Consider the following 17,283-nt stretch of genomic DNA (forward strand, 5'->3'; position numbering starts at 1 on the left):
ACCCACTTGTATTGGACCTAAAGCAAGCCCAAATATACACCGTAGGGAAAAAAAAAAGGATCTGTGAGATTTCACTGAGATAACTGCATTTTTAATGTTCCACCAGCAGCCCAGCTGTACTGTGAACGGAAGGTTACACTGTAACCAAGGTTCTCTGAGTGGAGAGACTGACTCTCCACTACATATTTACAATATGTATGGGAGACTGACCCCACGGGCAGTCGACATGGAATATCTCTTTAAGACACATCACTTATGGTGGCCCTGCCCTGATTAGCAATCAGTGGGGTATTTAATCCCCATCCAGGCATGGCCACCTCGATTAAACTTTTGATTGGAACGAATTTCGGAGCGGCTCTTGTGGAGAGTCAGTCTCTCCACTCAGAGAACCTTGGTTACAGTGTAACCTTCCGTTCTCTTTCGTGTTCGAGACTGACTCTCCACTACATATTTACAATATGTATGGGAAAACGCTGTAAGACACACCGCGAGGAAACAAGCAGACCAGCTGCTCCTGCGGCAGCCCGAGGCAGTTTAGCCTCAAAAGTATCAGCGCCTATCAACGTGCTCCAAAGCAACTAATATCCGCTCCAACATATGCATATACTCGTGGCCTAGGTGCAAGACGCAACCTAGGCCCAGCTGGCCCCGCCAGACGCTAAGGCCAGTCAACTAACTCGTGGCCTAGGCGCAAGACGCAACCTAGGCCCAGCTGGCCCCGCCAGACGCTAAGGCCAGTCAATTAACTCGTGGCCTAGGCGCAAGACGCAACCTAGGCCCAGCTGGCCCTGCCAGACGCTAAGGCCAGCCAACAGATAGTCACCTAGCCTGCAAGACGCAAAGCTAGCTTCAGGAGAACTTTGTCTGCCCTACCGCCTGGAGCCTAGCACACGCTCCATGAATGAAGTGCCGGCTGCCACATTTGTGCAGTAGAACCTAGTAAAGGTCGAGGGCGTAGCCCAAGAGGCCGCCGTACAAATCTCTGACAGGGGGGCACCTCGCCACAAAGCCCATGATGTAGCGAGGCCTCGTGTATCATGTGCTCGTGCCCCTGTTGGGGGTGGCTTGCCCGCCTGTGTGTATGCTTGTTGGATCGTTTCCACGACCCAATGCGATAGTCTTGCTTTAGAGACTGGTTGCCCCAGGCAGTTATGCCTATAACAGACAAAGAGCTGGTCCGTCGTCCTGTGGAATCCCGTCCGGTCAATGTAAGTCCTCAAGGCTCTGACTGGGCACAGTAAGGACTGCTCGCTCGACCCTGCTTCACCGCCTCGCGGTTGTCTGAACGGGCGCAGCTCGACGGACTGACTGGCTCGGGACTCCGACCAGACCTTAGGGTGGAAAGCAGGGTTCGGCCGCAGTACCACCCCACCATCCGGCAGGAAGCGGCAGCACTCCTCGTGCACCGACAGGGCATGTAGTTCCCCTATTCTTTTGGCTGTCACAATTGCCAACAAGAAAACCGTTTTAAGGGAAAGCCATTGCAGCCCCACTATCTCTAGTGGCTCAAAAGGCCCGCGTTGTAAGGCAGACAATACCAACTCCAAATCCCAAGGGGGGGCCGACGGCCTACCCTGTGAGGGATGAGCTCTACGAGCACCCTTGAGGAATTGATTAATAAGGTCGCAACAGCCTTCTGTGAGTTTGCGGGGCCCTATACGTGCTGCCTTTATGGCTGCCACCATTCCCCTGAGAGTCGTAGGAGACTTGCCTTCCGCCAACATCTCCTGGAGGAATGGGAGGATGTCACAAGCCACACAAGAGAGAGGATCTAATTGTCTTGTGTCGCACCATGACCGGAACACTTCCCATCGGTACGCATACGCTGTTCTCGTTGCTGGAGCCCTGGCTTCCTGCAGAGTATTAACCACCGAAGGGGGCAACCCCATAGCTAGGAACTGGGCCCTCTCAGGGGCCAGGCCCAGAGCCTGAGACCCTCGGGAAAGGGATGGAAGTGCGTCCCGTGGGCTTGAGACAAGAGGTCCCGACTCACCGGGAGTTCCCATGGTTGACCCTGGAGGAGGGGTGCAATCGCAGAGAACCAGATCATCTGGGGCCAATTGGGGGCCACCAGGATGAGGCTCACTTCCTCGACCTGGACTCTCTGAAGGAGTGGGTGTAGGAGAACAAAGGGGGGGAAGGCGTAAAGGAGACCCTGCGGCCACTGATGCGCCATCGCATCTGTGCCCAGAGGGGGATCGTCCCTCCCCATGGAGAAGAAGAGAGGACAATGTGTTGTTTCCCTCGAGGCGAACAGGTCGGCCACGGCGGTGCCGAACCGGTCCCAGATTTCGCACACCACTAGTGGATGCAGCCTCCATTCTCCGGCGAGGGGTCCCCCTCGGGAGAGTTGGTCCGCAGCAACGTTCTCCCGGCCTGGCACATACATCGCCCTCAGGGATTTGAATCGAGGGTGTGCCCACTCCCATAGCTTCCGAGCCTGAGCGCAAAGGCGAGGGGAGCCCAAGCCCCCCTGTCTGTTGACATATGCGGCTGCTACCGTGCTGTCCGTTCTCACCAGGACATGACGGTTCTTCAGTACTGACTGGAAATGTATAAGGGCCAGAAGTATCGCCCGGAGTTCGAGGAGGTTGATGTGCTGCATCAACCACAGTCCCTGCCAACGGCCGCTGGCGCCCATGCCCTCGTGGACTGCACCCCAGCTTAGCAGTGAGGCATCGGTAGACACCACCTGGCGGCGCAGTACCGGACCCAGTGTGTTGCCCCTCGTCAGAGTGTTCGGCTGCTCCCACCAACGGAGTGCCACACGCAGTCTGCGAGTCACCAGCACCATGACCTGCCGGTCTCTGTGCGGGCAAAGGCCAAGTCTCAGGAGGCAACGCTGAGCCGGCCGCATATTCAAGAGAGCCAGGGGCACAATGTGCACTGTGGATGCCATCAGTCCCAGAAGGCGGAGGCATAACCTCCAGGTCACCCTGGCCCCGAGTTGAAACTGAGACAAGCAAGCCCTGAGGGTGGCCTGTCTCGCTGGAGTAAGGGACAAAGTCCCTGCCCTCGAGTCCAAACACATGCCCAGGAAGTCTGTGGACTGTGACGGCTGGAGCCTGCTCTTCTTCTTGTTGATGCGCAGGCCCAGGTGCTCCAGATGCTGCAGGAGCCGAGCCACGTTGTTGCGGCACTGCTCCTCTGAGCGAGCACACACCAACCAGTCGTCCAAATAATTCAGGATGCGCAGGCCCTCTCCCCGCAGGGGACCCAGGACTGCGTCCATGCACCTTGTAAACGTGCGGGGCGCTAGAGAGATGCCGAACGGGAGGACACAGAACTCGAAGGTTCTGCCGTTGAAGGCGAACCTGAGGTATCGCCTGTGGCCTTCCCATATTGGAATCTGAAAATAGGCATCCTCCAGGTCGATCGTTGCAAACCAATCGCCCTGGAGGACGGCCTGTCGGACCCTCGGCACTGTCAGCATCTTGCAACGCAGGGGCCTCAAGAACTTGTTGAGCCCCCGCAAGTCCAAAATCGGTCTCAGTCTCCCATCCCTCTTGGGGATGAGGAAATACCGTGAGTAGAAGCCAGCCTGCTGCCTCGTCTGCGGTACCTCCCTGATGGCTTTCTTCGCCAAGAGAGTGTTGACCTCCGCAGCCAAAACCTCCCTGTGCTGAGAGTCTGTCACCGTTGTAAAGGTGACAGACCATGTCTGTGGAGGCCTGCGCAGGAACTGCAGCCGATACCCCTGGGTCATGGTGGAGATCACCCAGGGGTCCGCCCCAATCGTCTCCCAGGACCCCCTCTGTCCCAGGAGACGCAAACCGTCAGGAGCGAGGCGGGGGCATACGGGGCCCTCGGCCCCGAGCCGGACGCCGGCCCCGTCCGGTCCTACCCCGACGAGCGGTCTCCAGCTGGACCCTCAGATCGTCTGGAGCTACATAATTAGCCTGAGGTAGCCTGGATGGTGTGGAACGAGAAGCCAGGGAGCCTCGCTTCCCACGGCCTCTCCGGAGGACCCCCGCCATGACCCCCGACATTTCTTGTGCACACCTGCGGGCATCGCGGGCCTGCTGGAGCAGAGATGCTGCGTCCGGCCCGAACATGGCAGTTGGCACCACTGGCAGCTTGAGTAGAATGCTACGGTCTTCTGCCTGTAGCCCCGGACGTCCTGTAGGCTGAGGCTGCGACAGCCACAGGTGGCGTCTTGCCAACCACAGTGCGGCCAATGCCCTGCCCGAAGCCACCACTTGCTCCTGAAAGCACTTTGCTAGGAGTGAAGAGACCTGCTGTAGTTCACCAGCTAGGTGGGAGGCCCCACCCGCCAGCTGCTTGACTAAGTGTTGTTGATACAGGGCCAGAATAGACCCAGTGTTAACAAGCTGTCCTTGTACTGATAAGACTCCATGGACCCTGCCAAGCATTACATCCATGGCCCTTGTGTTCTTCGTGGAACAGCTCGGGTTCCCCAGCACCGATGTGGTGGCCGGGGAAATCAGGGGTGCTAACGCCGGATCCATAGGCGGTGGCGGGCCACAGCCGATCCTCTCACGACCGTCTACAGACGCCATTCTCCTGGATGCCCCGGACCACCGAAAAGAGGTAACTGGCCTGGTAAATTGTTCCAGTACCAGGTCCTCTACATCGGAGAGGAGAGGTACTGAGGGGGGGCATGGCCGGTCCTCCCCCTCGTCAAACCGGGAGGCCCTTCTGGCCTGCACCGATGGCAGCTCCATCTGCAACGCTTGGGCCGCCCGAGCAATAATACTGAAAAACAGGGAAGGCTCATCCTGTGCCGCCGCTAATTCCTCCTGCCCACAGGGCAGTTCATCATCCTCATCTTCATCAAGATCGAGGCCCAACACATCGACATCAGCCTCCTCATCTTCTTCATCCAGGTACTCCTCCTGTCCCCCCTCTATGGCGGGAACAGGTTCATGTGGAGATGACACCGTCACTGTGGCCACAGGTTGCACAGCTGTCTGGTTATTCTCTACTGCAGCTTTCAGCCGTTTGGCTGGAAGTGGCTGCCCTAAGGCAGTGTTACTGGAAACAAAGGAAGGCAACCGAGCCCTGGCCTCCCTCACTCTTTCCGGCAGAATGAAGCAGTTCATGCACGCTGCAGGGTCCTGGGTCGCCATGCGTGCATGGTCAGGCCCTAGGCAGCGTACACAGCGATCATGGCCGTCCTCAACGGGCATTTTCACCCCACAACCCACGCAAGTGTGGGCACCTTGAGTGGCCATGTCTGCTTATTTATTTATTTATTTATATATTTATATATTTATTAAATATTTAAATATTTATATATATATAGATAGCTAGATATAGTTATATATACATAAACGTATTTGTTTGTATATATCTTTATATATCTATGCGTGTACCTATATATCTGTTTGTCTCTTCCTTATTCTCTAGAAGAGATCACACATCGCCCTGCATTAAGGCGCCTCAGCACGCTTCAGGTGTTAAGCTCACAGCTCCAACCTTTGAGCGTCAGCGCCCTCTAGCTGCTTAACAGGCACCGTGCACGTAAGCACTCGTGCCCCGCCCGCTCTGGTGACGTTGCCTCGTCACTGAGGAAGTCAGAACGGTAAACAAACAGTTAGGAGAAACTTAACAGGTGTTTGTGTTCAAAACACTTGTGTTTATACTGTTAGCAGTGGCGAACGATGTTCGTAGCGCCCAGCCAGCGTCGAGCCGAAGCCTCACCAGCTTGGTGCACTATCGGTAATGACCGAACGGCCGACCCAGGTCTCCTCCGCGAGCAGATTTGACCAGGGTCCGCACCGCCGGCACAATGCCGTGTGGTTTGGAACCGCGGCTTGGGACTCTCCTCCGCGAGCGGATTCAGTACCCAGCCAGACCGGTAACCAGTGGCCGTGAGCGATCACCGACGGGCAGATCTCGCTGCACAGGACACTTTACCACTTAAGAACAGAAGATAACCTGGGCTTCCCCCGCGAGCAGGTTTCACACCAGATATCGACTTTCTTACTTTGTTACTTTGTAACCAGCTCAAGTAGCGCCCGGAGAGGAGCCCTCAGACCTGCTCTCCTACTAGCTCTGGTAAGTAGATGGGCACCGGCTACAAGCTTGTTTTGTTGTTTTGTTTGTGTCGTTGTTCGTTTGCTGATATCACACGTCTGCTCTGCTTGTCGTGGAAATCAAAATGATCGAGGTGGCCATGCCTGGATGGGGATTAAATACCCCACTGATTGCTAATCAGGGCAGGGCCACCATAAGTGATGTGTCTTAAAGAGATATTCCATGTCGACTGCCCGTGGGGTCAGTCTCCCATACATATTGTAAATATGTAGTGGAGAGTCAGTCTCGAACACGAAAGAGAACACAGAGCGGACTCACTCCAACACAAGACAAACATTTCATATGGGGAGGATTACACTGATTGACAGAGAAGAGGTGAATGTGCGTGTGTGTAAACATGCACTGACAGACATTTCATATGACAAGGATTATTTAGGGAGAGAGTCAGCAGCACTCAGCTCCCAACAGGCCGTCTGCAGTAGAGTAAGATACAGCACACACATAGAAAGAGAGCGAGTGATAATAAGAAACAGAACTGTCTTTAGAGAGTGTATAATGCTAAAATGTGTGAGAGCTGAAAGATGAGTTATGTTTCCACTTCTCTACAGTCCTAAGTCAAAACTGCTTGGTTTGTTGTTCATCCCACATACAGAGATAGAACAGTTTATCAATCAGGCTGAACAGAGTAACATAAGCCTTAGATATGTCATCGCCTGGTTCCGTGAATACTAACTAACCTGGGTGGATTATAATGAAGAATTTATGTTGGGTGTACTCGCACATTTTGAGCACCGGGAGGGCATGAGGACAAAAGTAACCTATCATACGAGTGAGATGCTATTCTAGAGTTCTGTGTTCCCAAGACAATTTTCCTAAACTGGTTATGGTACTTTTTTCTTAAACCTGAAATTAGAATTTCAGGCGATGTGCAGTAGGAGTGTAAGTACTTAATGAGCCTGCCTGATTCTAACTCCTCTCCCTACGCCTACATAATCCTCATCAAATTAAATGTCCGTCGATGTGCATGCATGCACACACCTCGATTGTAAACTACTGAAATCTAATGAAAACAAAATGTACTTTCATCCATATAACCACTACAGGAACAAACACTTGTAAGATATAATCTGTCATCCCTAGTTGAGCATGTGAATAAGTGAAAATATTTTCAGGAATTCTCTAAAATAGCGGACATAGACTAAGTATATTAACCTGACTCCACCAGATGGTGGCTAGAGGTTAGAAGTATAAAGGGCTTAAGTGAAAAGGGAAAGAAGCAGAAGGCACAGTTCTCCAAGTTATGTATCCTGGAATTGTGTAATTATATTAAAACGGTAGCTCTGGGCTTGACCAACATGCGATACCAATTACGTCCAGGAACGTGATAAGAATTACTGCGGTGCAGCTGGTGAGCGGAAAAACGTCATATCCCATGATGCAACTCGGCCGCCATCATCAGGAAGCGTGTAATCTCCATAGGCTCCTATTCATGGCTGCTGCAAATAAACGGCTTATCTCGGAATCTTTCTCCAAAAACACTTCGATTGCAGAGAAACCATTTTTTTTCCTTCACAGCGACACTGCGCCACGACGGTCGGCCGCGCTTAGAATTTTTCATTTCCGTGTGAAAGTTAACATCCCAGTCCACAACCGGATTTAGTGAATTTCCACAACATGGACACGATTGTGGCTTCCGGGGCTCTTCAAAATAAAGCGCAGTGAATGGCGGCACTCTGTATCCAAATAATTACAAAAATAATGGCAATAGAAGTGTTAAGTAGACACCTGCTGCGGAAAGATGTAAATGACACCCATCTCAGTCACTGGAGAAAGAGAAAAAGGGAAGAAGCAGATGCCAATAAGAACACAGTGCATTGATCTCAGAGCCAGCTGTTTACATGAGAAATGGCTCTTTCTAAAGCAGCAGGAGTAAAGAAGATGAATTGGTCCGCCAATTCCTGTTGAAATTCCTTCCATGATTAATTTATTTATCAAAAAGGGCATATACTTAAATTGTAAGAACTGTGATTTTAACATACACAATAGGCTTTTGGTTGTTTAACTGTGGAGTGTCGCTGAGAGGCCGACCAGGCGAGTGCTGCCAGTGTCACCAATGAGACCAGAGGGAAGAGCAGAGAGTTCAGCACCACGGCCAGCGCCGTGCCCTAAATCGGCTGATTGAAGGTAGGCATGTCCCTCTGTTTCGCACATTCTGATTGGCAAGTGCTGACAGCTGTGCAGCGTTGGTTCTGATCAACCTTGGGATATGAATACTGGCTCTCTATGGTCGATGGTGCATTGCTGGGCGGTAATCGATACACTCCAATTGTATGATAGTTAATAGGTGAAATGGGACAGAACTGATTGGGTTTGTTTTTTTTGCTTCTTTTTCTGGACAATGTTTGGTCATGAACTTTCATTACTGGACAAAAAAAATCCCAGTCCGGGAACAATCTTTGAATGCGTTTCCCCGTCCCCACTGCAGTACAATTTCCCTTAATAAATTGACTTTGGGCAACTTGATCTCTCTGCCTCTGTTGTTGGTATCGATCGGTCCTCACATAACAAAGAAACACAAGATTTAGACTCAACATTTATCTTTTTGCAATTCAAATCCTAATTTGATATTACATTATTGTAATATTAATATGTGAGTTATTACCGATATATACAAATCCAGCCAGCCCTTGTGGGAGTAGTTGCTATTTACAAATTAATTGGACATCAAGATATGGGCCAGGTTAGATAAATGGATAGCATATTGATCACATGGTTGTGGCATCCTTGGTTCAATTCCAACCCGTGTTGCATGACACCCCTCCCTTTCCTGTCTCTCAGCTATCCTATCTACATAAAGCAAGACATTACTAAAAAAATTATTGAATACTATTTCAAACCAACATATAATTTAAAATAGAATCTTACCACTAGTTAAATGTGTCATAATGAAGAGACACCTCAGTAGACGGGGCACTGATAGTACTGTATAACATAATTAGAAATTAGTAATTACTAATTAGGCTATAAATAAGACAGGGGGATTACAATGGCATTACAATAATACACTGATATGATGTGAAGTTGTCTAGGTGATGGTATTTGCCATACGTTCTCAGGAGCTGTGTGGTCCTAAAACATGCGCAAACGTTGCATTTTAACAGACGTAGAACCCTGCTTCCATTATGTCGTATTGTTCATTTACTGATAGGTTGCCTTTAATTAGTCAGATGCAGTGTGCTTTAATAATCAAGTCCCATCCTAACAGACAGAAAACCCTATATCATTCCTATGATATTGATCTAGTAAGGCCTGAACGCAAATCTGTGTCACTTTAGATTTGAACCACTTTAACCATTATTTTATGCTTTAACGATTGAAAAATTGCAGATATACGAGTGCCGTGCTGCGAGCTTGTAGATCTGCTATTTTCATGAACATTTTCATGAACATTTGTGCTTTGAATATTTTTGACCCGATTCTATAAGTGTCTTCTAAATACTTTTTTGAAAAACCTATGTTTCTATGTCAGTGGACAGTGGTGCTCAAACGTTTCCAAGTGACGGACCCCCAAAATGATATGTATTTGGCCACGGACCCCCATCTCAAAATGTTTAGTTCCAGGGACTCTAAAATTTGAGTTACAAATGTTTTCTTAAAAAATACATATATTCAAAGATTTGCACACATTTTCTTTTGAAAAATAGCAGATCTACAAGCTTGTAGATCTGCTATTTTTCAATAGCTAAAGTATAAAATAATTCCAGGCCTAAATGGGTTAAAGGAAGAGTTTTTTGGTCAAGATCATTATACTCTCTCAGGGTGCATACTGTACTGTATGTACACTGTGTGTGCTTGTGGGCTTATACTAACCTCCTGGCATCCACTATCTCCTCCAGCTCTCTGGCCTTGCGTGCAGCAGTGTATAACACAGCGTCGGGGATATCAGCCAGCCGTGCAACATTCAAGCCATAACTCCGTCCCGCTGCTCCCTCGGTTAGCTGGTAGAGGAAGGTGATGAACTCTGGTTGAACGTCACCATCTGATGGACACATTAGAAATATTTTTTTATGTTCACATAAACAGAAGTAAATGCCTTGTGCAAAGGACATAAACACTGCCAGTGCAGTCAGATAATAGGAAAACAGCCAGTTACCAAGTGCATGGATGTTGGACAGTACAATAATGTTGGCATACTTGTAAAAAAAAAAAACACAGCAGACAACAATCATGGGTATAGGAAACAACACCTCCTCCAAATTGAGCGGCTTCCTAGCTGATACAGAGCAGTACGTTGCTAACTGTTTGGACCAGCCATTTGAAGGCGCACACACCCCCTCAAGGAACCATCCATGGACTTGGACACCAATGTTCCAGGGAGCCAACATGCACAATATCAGCACCCGAGAACTTTAGGGAACTCAGATTATCAGCACCCTGACTATGTTTGACCAGACTGGAACAGAGCCTTCATTAGAACATTGACGGAAGTAAGGAAGAGGCCCAGTTTAGCACTATCTGACATGCAAGAGAATGCACAGTTTCTCTTGTATTTCCCTTGTCCTGCTCTATGCAAGCACTGTTGAGGGTGTATAGTGTTGTACGGTATATAATATTGAATATTTGTCATGGTGTTGCGTTCAATGCAATGGCTTTTACCCTTTTGTATAAACAGGACTTTTTCTTTCCCTGTAATCTGTAACTTAACTGCTGTGCTGCCTTTGGCACAGGATCTTTAGGGAACTCAGATTATCAGCACCCTGACTTTGTTTGATCAGACTGGAACAGAGCCTTCATTAGAACATTGACGGAAGTAAGGAAGAGGCCCAGCTTAGCACTATCTGACATGCAAGAGAATGCACAGTTTCTCTTGTATTTCCCTTGTCCTGCTCTATGCAAGCACTGTTGAGGGTGTATAGTGTTGTACGGTATATAATATTGAATATTTGTCATGGTGTTGCGTTCAATGCAATGGCTTTTACCCTTTTGTATAAACAGGACTTTTTCTTTCCCTGTAATCTGTAACCTAACTGCTGTGCTGCCTTTGGCACAGGATCAATAAAGGTCTTGGTAAGACCACAATGAGCAGCCCAATTATCCTGATGTGCCTTTTAACCTGATGCCATGGCAGAGAATTTAATCAAAGTAATGACGTGACCTCATGAATTGAACTGACATTTACCAACTCAGAGGATATAATGTAACATCTGCTTGTTCTTTAGGATGACCATCTATATGTAAAAAACAAGGGAGTGGGCTTATGAGAACAAAGTCAATATTACAGAGCCACAACCACTCGCATCTGTCATTGAAATGCAATAATCAAATTAATACGCGTTTGGTTATATACAGTAAATATATTTTTATTTACAAAATAATAATAATAATAATAATCTTCAGAGATCGTAGCTAAAGTTTCTACAGTGATGCACATTAAGTGGTTTTATTTTTTATGCAAGATGAATGACAGACAAATCACCCAAATACACACACACGCGCACACACACACACTACCTTCAGTGTTAGCGGCGATGTCAGGTTCATTGAGTAGGAAGGCCATGTGATAGTTGGCCACGTTTTCTGGATACTTGCGCTCCAATTCACACAGTGGTGGGTAATGGGTCACAAACAGTGTCAGAGACTTGACCTGAGGACAAAGTGAGAGATGTTTCAGCCTCAACGTCACTAATTGCAACAAAAAGAGAGAAAAAGGTTTGGAATTTCCTGAAATTCAAAATAGTCATCACTATCAATTTTTACACATACAATTATCTAACTTGAAAACAGAACACTGTATGAAGTCGGCATTTGGCAGATGTTGAGCACCCAAGGTGGGACTCTCTACATGTAAGTGTCTTGAGAGACAACTTGTGATTTGGCACTAGAATAAAACAATTAAATTCAACCGACCCACCCACCCACACTCACCCACCCACTAGCCTGAGCCAAGCTATTCTAATCCAGTGTCCACCTCCAGTAGAAGGTAAAAACAAAGCACATGTGGTGAAGGGAGGCTAACTGCCTAGCTAATAGTCTGATTAGCTGCTAATGGCTGTTAATGGCCATATCCCCCCAGGGCTCGCTGACACCTCTATTCCACTGAGCGAGACCCATGGACACTAGCCCCACTACCAATGAACCTGGCTGTAATGAAACGGATCCAGTCAGTCTTAGATGTTGGCCAGGTTCAGTGGCATGGATGACATTTACAATTGAGTGGACAGGTGACAACTGGCATCAAAGAATCTATTACAATGTAGACCTTCTAAGAAAGCCTTCTACATTTTTATTTAGGTTTTCTGAAAAACTTCAAATAAATAAATATGATGGAGGGGGATAGTGCGATGAACAGAAACAGACTTCAATATAACTCTGTGTACTGAATACTGATAGTTTAACACTAGTCGGTGTAGATATGAAATTAATCAAGATTGAGAAGCTGCATGGCATATTTATCACCTTAAACAAATTTATTAGAGAAATGCTGTCGCCTGTCATGGAGACATAGAACATATCTCTTAACCAGGAGATGTGCTAATCTGGGTATTGGAAGAGGATTATGCACGCACACATGTGCGCACATACACAATTGTACATGATTTTGTACACTTGCCAACTGTTTCAGGTTGCACAGGTTTAAGGACACTCTCCTGGTAAGATCCCTTGAATGTATGTTTAATTGGTCCTGTAAGTGCATGCTTGTGTCCAAGAAAGGACACAAACCCGCGTGCACACGTCACTAGTATTATATTAGCAACTGCACCACTTAATATAAAGCTAGCGCTTTAGGCAGAATCACACAGACAACAGAAGCTCTTTCTTTTATGAAAATTCCTCCAAATTGTGAAACTTCCTCCAAATTGTTTACATGCCAGAGTGGCTGGTTAAGGTAGCTGCATACTACACCAGAACAAGTGAAGTCGGTTTGGGAGGGCTCTCCAAGCCGGAACCCAGAATGAACTTGAAGTTGGGCAGCCAAAGAGGAAATGCCATTGGTGGTTGGCGGGTGTTATAATCGTTCCCTGGCTGTTGTAGTCAATGGGAAAAACATGCCAGACCACCGGTATGGCCCTTTAATAAATACTGTATATACTATATAGAAAACCAAACAATACTACAGCCAGGCGCTGACTAAAACATTACATTTTCTTCCTCCAATTGCCTACAGAAGCTCCTATACGGTCTTATTCAACAGCGCTCTGACGTTTTCCGTTTCAGCCTCCCTTTCTCTCTCCGAATCCCATGCTGTCAAGGCTGCCTGGCCATTGAATTCACCGAGTGGTTCCATGAAACTCATCTAGGGTGAGCGTTGAGTATAGGGAAAGGATCTGTTACTATAACAACTGAGTCAAAGGAAGGGTAGTAGGGATTTCTGCATTTTGACGCAAACAGATGATGATGAGGATGAGGATGATGATGATGATGATGATGATGATGATGAGAGGTAGGGGTTGATATGAAGGAGTATAGTTCATGATAATTACAGCAGGCATTGCTGTATGGAGGCCAGTCATTGGCCGTAAAGCACAACTTCTCCCTCCTATAGCTCTTTGGAGCTCTGTTTCCCTCCATAAGCAAGGCTTCTTCTCGACTCACTCTGACAAATCAATGCAGTTATACAACAGGTGGCCTCCGCCTCCTGCCAACTACAGCTCCCAGTTGTATTAGCTGCTACTGAGCTGCTTACATTGGCCAAAGAAAATTACATAAGCATGCAATACTCAAGATTAATATGGAACTGGCAAATTGTGAAAAGTGGGAAGTGTTTTTTTCAAAGGACAAAACTGTTTATTCCTCTATATTTGGACTGGTAGTAACTGAGAGCTGTTTTGATTATGTAAACTTTTCACAACTTACTTGTAGAGGGCAAGCAAATACCGCCATACTGAGAGTGATTTATGCTGCAGCATGCACACCTTCTAATGAATAAGGTCTTGGCACGTGGCAGAGGGTGGACTCTTGTCTTCAACCTACAGAATGGTTGAAGACCGATTCTGTCCAACCAAAATATTGCATGTACGATGTAATTGTAAGTATATATTGGCTGTATGGGATAATATAGACGGTAGCTGTGGCGGTCATTATTGGAACATTTTCCTACTGGGAGAAGCAGGACTGATGCAAATTACAATTTACAAGCAAAACCATAATTTGACAGAAAATATTGATTAAGAAAGGGGTAGATCTGCAGTTGGTTACAGATAACAGTGGTGTACTATCAGTAAATACCAGACTGATGTGAATGACCAATCAGAATCGAGCATTGTACGGGGGGTATTGGTATGCTACTGAGTATATGCTACTGATATAGTATTGATATAGTATTATTGTCCCCCAAGCCTAGGCTAATTGTCCCACTTATATCAAGAAGCCCATATGGAGAAGCAGTGATTAGTGTCCTCCCAATCCATCTGGCAAACAAACAGCCATCAAAATAAGCTTCCTCATGTGTGACCATGAATATACTATAAACAGGGTTAGACTGTAAAGCCCCCCCGATCCCGGGGTCATTGTGGACAATGTAACCTGAAAAATCTTTCCCCACCTGGAGAAACAAGTCCAGGTGATCTGTTCTCTCACAATGGGACATGCAACACTGTGCAACCCCCGCAGGACCACAGACTGCAAGCTCACAGACTCCCAGTGGTGGAACACATGCGCACGCACGCGCGCACGCACGCACGCACACACACACACACACACATTAAAATATCCTTAAATTACAAAAGTATAAAGTACTCATTATATAGAACTAGAAGCTCGGCCGCCCGAGCGTCTAGTCGGGGACCGGCAAACTCGGGAAAATAGGGAATGAATGCCCCGCCCTTTAATGCAAACCCCATTATACCTGTTGTCATAGGACCCGTTTTGACCATCTGTTCTGTTTGCCTGTGTCCAATTATGCCCATATATGGAGATATCTGTATCTATCTGTCGGGCGGCCAAGTCTCTAGTCGGGGACTGGCCTACTCGGGAATGATGTAAATAGGGAATGAATGCCCCACCCTTTAATGCAAACCCCATTATACCTGTTGTCATAGGACCCGTTTTGACCGTCTGTTTGCCTGTGTCCATTTATGCCCATGTATGGAGATCTCTGCAGACACAGTGCCGGTTCCGGAAAACTCTGATATGGAGATATCTGAATCTGTCTGTCTGCGTCTATTTTATGCCCATATATGGAGATCTCTGTATCTGTCTGTCGGGCGGCCGAGTGTCTATTCGGGAACCGGCTTACTCGGGAACGATGTAAATAGGGAATGAATGCTGTCACTTTAGAAATGTGCAGATACCCTCTATACACATAAACCTTATATTGGTTTGTTTACTGTTGAGTGAGAAAATAATGTTGCACATTAATTTAATCATCTGGGGACCCACCAAAATAATTTGGGGACCCCTCTGGGGGTCCTGACCCACAGGTTGAGAACCATTGATTTATACTGTAGCCAACAGCTGCAGCAGCATATTACCATTATAGATCAAGTCTCTCTCCAATTAAGCTCTGGCTTCCAGAGACCCTGTGCTGCCAGGGTGTCTCTGGAGTCCTTTCTTTGTCTTCAAAACAAAACCATTGCTACAACCCACATACATGCAATACACACACACATGCACAAACACACATAATACACTCTTAATTGAGGCCCCTAACGTGACGGTTTATTGGGTTGGCATGGAACTCCCATAGTGCTGGTGGATTCAGCGAGATGTGTGTGGGAGAAAATAATAGGTGGGGAAAGAGAGACAATGTGTGTGACTGTGAGCATGTGTGTGTGTACGCGAAACTAAAATCCTAACCGGGGTCGACCATCACGGAAGAGTGTAGCCGTGAAAAAGAGCGGTTTTCGGCTTTTTCTGCATTATTTGCACCTTATTCATAGATACAACCGTTTTTATGTTACAGCATAGAACAGGAGTCAATGGAGAATAGACGCTCTATTTTGCTTCTGGCCACATTGCCGCGTTGCGTCATGACGTTGCGTCATGACGTATGCACCAGCGTCTCCCCCTTGAGAACCACTGGGCCCTAGGATCGCTGGCTGTAATCTGAGTGGAAGAGGAGGGTCACAATGAAAGATTGGGATATTTAGGACCCACTACTACACCCTCTTTTAACTTTCCTCTCTGGGTGTGTAACTAGCTGCCTAGATGAAGGTATCATTACTCTTTCATCCCAGAGGCCATAAGAATTTAAAACTTTGTTGTAGACAAACATTTTAACTTATATTTGTAGTAGAGCGACTGAATGCTCATGCTTAAATAACATCTTTGATGTTATTTTATTATATTATAATAATATGTTTTACAGACTCAAACCAATTGAACAACTGAATTGCACCAGTGGGGGACAATAGACTTCTTGCTTTCTCTCGCTCAAATGCTATTTGGGTTTGGGATGTTTCCTTGGCCTTGCAAACACACTTACATGTCTGACGAAGTGCTCCAGGGTGGCGTAGGCGATGGCGATCCCATCGTGGGTGCTTGTGCCACGGCCCAGTTCATCCAGGATGACCAGCGAGCGCTCTGTCGCCTGGGCGATGATCTCTGAGGCCTCTGTCAGCTCTTCCATGAAGGTACTCCGTCCCTTGTAGATGTTGTCCGACGCCCCCATCCTGATGCGTTGCAGAAAGGAGAGGGGGAAAGAGAGAGAGAAGGAAGTGAGTAGGGCTAGGCAATATATAAATATACCAATACTATTAGATGATATATGGTGCAGGGTTCTGGGTGCAATAGTGTTGAAGGTGTGCCCTGCTCCAATTTAGTTAGTTAAGCAGCGTGTCTTCTTGGCGCAAAGCAAGACGAACAACGCAAATTGGTCGGATCAGTGTGAGGGACGTGTAGCGGCCAGAACTGTAGCGGCCAGAACCTCTAGTAACAAATTAGCAATCAGACCAATCAGAGCGTTGTTTCCCATTCCCTTTAACACATAATTTGTGCTTGCATCATGTGGTATTTAAATAACAAATTTGGCAAGTAAGAGGACACAAAAATGTTTCTGTTGTAGAAAGGGATAATACGGAAAGTGAAAGTGCCATCTACGGGAGCAGATTTAGTAATGTGATATAATGAAATCAGGGGATGCAGGGGAAACAGGTGGACCACCCGCAGGGACTGTGCTGCTGGTCAAAAGCCACAGCTTCCTCCTGTATGTCTAACGTCTGCTCATGTCCATGAGACATCTGTGCTTCTTCTCTCCCGAGTCTCTATCCCTCTCTCTCTGTGTCCTCACTGCTCTGGTCACCAAAGACGCACAGAGACATTCGTTGTTCATGACACATTGTTATT

General features: G+C 47.3%; 1 protein-coding gene across 1 annotated transcript in view; it reads right to left on the reverse strand.

Moving 5' to 3' along the window:
• msh3 (mutS homolog 3 (E. coli)) overlaps positions 1-17,283 on the reverse strand; it is a 65,289-nt gene that overhangs the window by 299 nt on the left and 47,707 nt on the right. The window contains exons 21-23 of the mRNA XM_080739369.1: positions 16,424-16,610; positions 11,512-11,644; positions 9,871-10,039 (exon numbers count right to left, since the gene is read on the reverse strand). Of these exons, the coding sequence (XP_080595495.1) occupies positions 9,871-10,039; positions 11,512-11,644; positions 16,424-16,610 (489 nt within the window). The remainder of the gene's footprint in view (positions 1-9,870; positions 10,040-11,511; positions 11,645-16,423; positions 16,611-17,283) is intronic.

Source organism: Nannobrachium achirus, assembly GCF_963921795.1.
Source record: "Nannobrachium achirus genome assembly, chromosome: 12".
In the NCBI taxonomy this organism is placed as follows: Eukaryota; Metazoa; Chordata; class Actinopteri; order Myctophiformes; family Myctophidae; genus Nannobrachium; species Nannobrachium achirus.